Source organism: Cheilinus undulatus, linkage group 20 (genome assembly GCF_018320785.1).
Source record: "Cheilinus undulatus linkage group 20, ASM1832078v1, whole genome shotgun sequence".
Taxonomy (NCBI): domain Eukaryota; kingdom Metazoa; phylum Chordata; class Actinopteri; order Labriformes; family Labridae; genus Cheilinus; species Cheilinus undulatus.
In genome coordinates, this window is record NC_054884.1 from 27757056 (window position 1) to 27761925 (window position 4870).

The following is a 4870-nucleotide window of genomic DNA, read 5'->3' on the forward strand; positions in this document are numbered from 1 at the left end:
CATATGTTTAACTTTCGCCTGATCAGCAAGACATTTATAGGCTATTGAGTAATAAGATAAGTGGGTCTATTTCTATGGGAAGAACTGCGGAGGCTTTCAATGATTAATGGAAGCCACAAGAGGAGATTTACGCGCTATTGGAAGATTTTTTTTGGCCTGAGTTTGGAGGAAAGGTGGAGGAGCATTTTTAATCTTCACACAAAAACATCTGAAAGAAATAAAAAACAATTAGGCTGACTTTAAAAACAAGCACACCAAGCAAGGGAAAGGGCAGTGAGACAAAGACGCACAACTTCTTCTCTCCACTCCACTCGCTTTCAAGCGTTTGACCTGAATCTGACTGAGAAGAGGCACAAAAAAATAAGTGCAGACAGCTGACAGATAACTGGCGTTCAAGGCGGGGAGCTGACAGATGACACTCTGTATGATGGAGAGGAGAAAGTTGAAGAAAGTGTGAAACAAGGCGATGGATATCTGTGCGTAAAGGAAGGAAAATCTGACCGATTCTTTCTCCAAAACGTATCCGAAAGTGGGTAATAAGAGTAAAAAACCTCTTTTACAACTCCACATGGAGCACAAAATCAGCTTAAAGCTCTGTTTGAGCTGTTATGTGGAATTATACGGGATGGAAAAAGGCAAGAAAATGAGCCAAATGTGCATTTTTCCTGTTTTTTCACAATAAAAGCCCCCTCTTTAGACTTAACATTCCTGTTAGACAAAGTGCACTCTTTTTACATCCTTGTTTGCTTTGTCAATCTCCAAAAAAACACACATGATGCGTTTGAGGCGCATGCGTCAAAGCGCCAATTACGCAAAGACGCACACTAAACTCCAGATTAAAAGCTGCTCCGAGTGAGTGAAATGTGAAATACACACTCGCGCGAGGAGGAAACGTCACATTCACTCGACCCCACGATCACCTCTGGATTTCTCTTTGATTGGGAGGCGGACCAGGCTCTGATCTGCGGACTAATTCAGATGCTGCCTTTCTGCTACAGGAGGCGGAGTGATCTCTCGCTCGTAAACCGAGTCCTCTCTCGGACCTGCAGCCACACTGTCAGAGCGACGCTGGGGGATGAAGCAGCGCGGCTGTGATCCGGACGGATTCTGCTCTACACAAGCCTCTCTTTGACGGATTTTAACACCTTTATTTCTTTTTTTTTTTGCTTTGACGTCTTCGATTCGAGTGCGGGCTTTTCTTCCCCCCTCCTCACACATGTATTTCTCAACCATTTCCACGAGAATTGGGTCATGATCACATCGCCCACGGTCTCTGTCCTGAGAAATAGCACGAATCCAGCGTGGGAGAGCGGCTCCTCCTCGGGGGAGAAGGGCGCAGAGAAGAGCAGCAAGAACCCACCCGTCCACAACTCCGTCTCTCCCGCAGACCCTTCTCGCCAAGCCAACCGTCTTCCCATCAAGGTTTTGAAAATGCTCACGGCTCGGGCAGGACACCTTCTACACCCGGAGTACCTTCAGCCTTTACCGTCCACGCCTGTCAGTCCCATCGAGGTAAGAACCGGGAATGTTTGCGCACACGGGCACTCTGAAATCAGCGAAACTGAAAGCCTCTGTAGCGGATAATTTTGGATAAAGTAGGTCCAAAACTGAGAATTAATTCCTGTTATGAAATACTAATGCGATTAAGGGGAAGATTCGCCGTCTAATTCTCTGTTTTTAACACCTGGTGTCCGAGTTTCGATCTTGGATTGTGAATTTTCTTCATCAGATTCGGACTCGCTTTGAAATTTAATGACCTTGTTATTGCAAATTGAAGCCAGTGTTTGTCATTTTCGACGCGTGGCAGCTGTACAGTCTTATCTGTCTCCTGTACATCAGCCCCATGTGTGCATTACCTCTTTACATGCTCATTAAGCTCACTTGTTTGGACTTTCATCACGAGATAAGCCTATGCGCAATGCGTAAATTACGCGGAACGCTCTTTCGCCGGAAACGTCTAACTCAAAGTGCCTTTTATGTCTTATATTAATTGTGTTTTGTGTTATTTCACAGCTGGATGCCAAGAAAAGTCCCCTAGCTCTCCTGGCTCAAACATGCTCCCAAATCGGCAAACCGGACCCTCCGTCCTCCTCCAAGCTCTCCTCCGTAACCTCCAATGGATCTAGCGACAAGGAGAGCAAATCTGGCCCGCTGAAAATGAGCGACATCGGCGCAGACGACAAATCCAGCTTCAAACCCTACTCCAAGTCTTCAGAGAAGAAGGACTCGAGCGGCAGCCTGAGTGGAGATAAAACCAGTTTCCGAGTGCCTAGCGCCACCTGCCAGCCGTTCACCCCAAGGACAGGCAGCCCCAGCTCCTGCACCTCCGTGTCTCCTCTCCCGTCCGAGGGCAAAGCTGGGGACAAGGAGGAGAAGAAGGAGTCTGATAGCAATAAAAGCGGCTCGACGGAGAGCAACGGCAGCCATAGGATAAGTGGGATTACCTCTGAAGGCGGCCAACACCAGGAGAGCACATCTGGATCAAAGACTGTTACATCAGACTCAACATCTGTGACTTCCTCCTCCTCTTCGTCCTCCTCTGTGCTCTCCTCCGGGCTGGTGGCCCCGGTTTCCCCCTACAAACCCGGGCATACAGTTTTCCCTTTGCCACCTGCTGGTATTTCCTACCCTGGAAGTTTAGCTGGGGCTTACGCCGGCTACCCTCAGCCGTTTCTCCCCCCTGGAATGACCCTGGACCCCACCAAATCCAGCAGCCAGCTGTTAAGCGCGCAGTTTGCTGCGGCCAGCTCTCTGGGCTGCAGTAAAGCAGGGACTAGTCCTTTAGCTGGAGCTTCTCCTCCTTCTCTAATGTCTGCTAGTCTGTGCCGGGACCCCTACTGCCTGAGCTATCACTGCACGAGCCATTTATCCGGTGCGTCCGGTGCGAACTGCGGACATGACTCTGCGGCGGCTGCAGCCGCTGCGCTCAAATCCGGATACCCGCTCATGTACCCCACACACCCGCTCCACGGCGTGCACTCCTCGGCCCCCTCCTTCAGCGGACACCCCTTATACCCGTACGGCTTTATTCTGCCGAACGACCCCCTGCCCCACGTGTGTAACTGGGTTTCTGCTAACGGACCTTGCGATAAGCGCTTTTCCTCCTCAGAGGAGCTGCTCAGCCACCTGCGGACTCACACGGCCTTCGCCGGCACGGAGAAGTTGATATCCGGGTATCCCGGCTCTTCTTCCCTCGCTAACGCCGCTGCGGCCGCTGCCATGGCGTGTCACATGCACATCCCTCCTAACGGGAGCCCGGGCAGTCCCAGCACGCTGGCCCTCAGGGCCCCTCACCACCCTCTCGGACTGAGCAGCCGCTATCACCCGTACTCAAAGAGCCCCCTGCCCACACCAGGAGCCCCTGTGCCGGTGCCTGCGGCCACAGGGCCTTACTACTCCCCGTACGCCCTGTACGGACAGAGACTGACCACAGCCTCGGCCTTAGGATACCAGTAGAGACAGAGATTTACGTTTATAAAGGAGATTTAGGCCACATGAGTTTTATATTGTACTTCATGCAGGGACTGGATCCGCGTGGGGATCAGTGTATTTATTTGCGATAGCTTCAAGCGTGACGAAAATAAAAAATAATATAACTTTGAAATAAAAAGCCTCAATGTGCGTTATTTTACTCAGGAGACATTTTTCTGATTTCTTCACCTGCTGCTCACTGAAGGGATTTTTGTGCAGGACCTTTTGCACGTGTGTGGATTATATTCTCTGTGCTGAAGTTTTTAATTTTAAACCATTTATTTCATTATGTTAATTCTGGAAAGTGATGAAAGCAAGATGGATCTGGCAAATCAATCAAGGCAGTTTTCTTCTTTTTTTTTGGATTACAAGTGATTTATTTTGAAGGGAGAAAATAACAGGCAGGGTTTTCCTGGATGGTACATCTAAAATTTGCTTTGGTGGGGAAAAAAATATTTTATGGCTAAAAAGGACCAAAAAACAAAACATGGAGATGTGTAGAAAAAAATATAGCTTTTTGTTAGTTTCAATTTCACATTTGCTCATGAATGTTTGTTTTATTGTACAATTAGATTATTGGTCTCTGCGTACTTTTAAAATCTAAAAAAATCTTATTTACTTAGAAAAAAAGCCAAAGCACTCTTTTTACATGAATAGAATAAAAGCTCATGTGACCACCCTGTCAAAATAAAAGCTTTTTAATAGTTTAAAGAGAACGCTTTGGAGTTTTATCTTTCTCCCCGTATGTTTACCTCTCCAAAAAGGATTTCAAAGCTGCACTTTTCAAAGTCCAGGGTGCGCTCACTTCTATATTAAAGAAAAAAATCCTGTTGTATATACTCATCTAATTGTGCCGTATTACATCTTTAAATTTTTTAGCACAAAGATGATGAAAATCTCAGATTGTAACAGACAGTCATGATGAATTGTCTCCTTTTATCTTGTTTGGTTTTCTCTTTATGTTTTGGTGTAACTGCACTATATAAAAAAAGAGATTTTTGTAGGTAAATCATATCCAATCAAACTGTTTAAATCAGGGGTTCTCAAACTTTTCAGCCCTGGACCGTCAAAATAAAGATGCCAAAGACCGGGAACCTCAACTGTGCATGAGGGCGGTTGAAGCATAGTTGAACACAGCCATGCACATTCAACAATAGTCATGTGTAGACCTACATTTAAGGATTTTTTAACATTATTCTGATGAGAGTGCCAAATGACCATGTTTTTTTAACATTTGACAAATATTATGCATACATTTTTTAAAAAATGGCTGAGACGCACCATTTAAAATCATGTAAAAACACTTATTTTTTTTGGAAGGCATCTTGCGACCCCCCTTTTAATGTCTCGGGACCCCCGCCGCTGATGAGAACCACTGATTTAAATCATGCTGAAAGAA

General features: G+C 46.4%; 1 protein-coding gene across 1 annotated transcript; it reads left to right on the forward strand.

Annotated features, from left to right (window-relative positions):
• Positions 1-893: 893 nt before the first annotated feature.
• Positions 894-3570, forward strand: LOC121527955 (zinc finger protein 503-like). The gene is made up of 2 exons (XM_041815009.1): positions 894-1512; positions 2014-3570. The coding sequence occupies exons 1-2, from the start codon at positions 1252-1254 to the stop codon at positions 3454-3456; spliced, it is 1704 nt and encodes a 567-aa protein (XP_041670943.1). The 5' UTR covers positions 894-1251; the 3' UTR covers positions 3457-3570.
• Positions 3571-4870: the final 1300 nt, after the last annotated feature.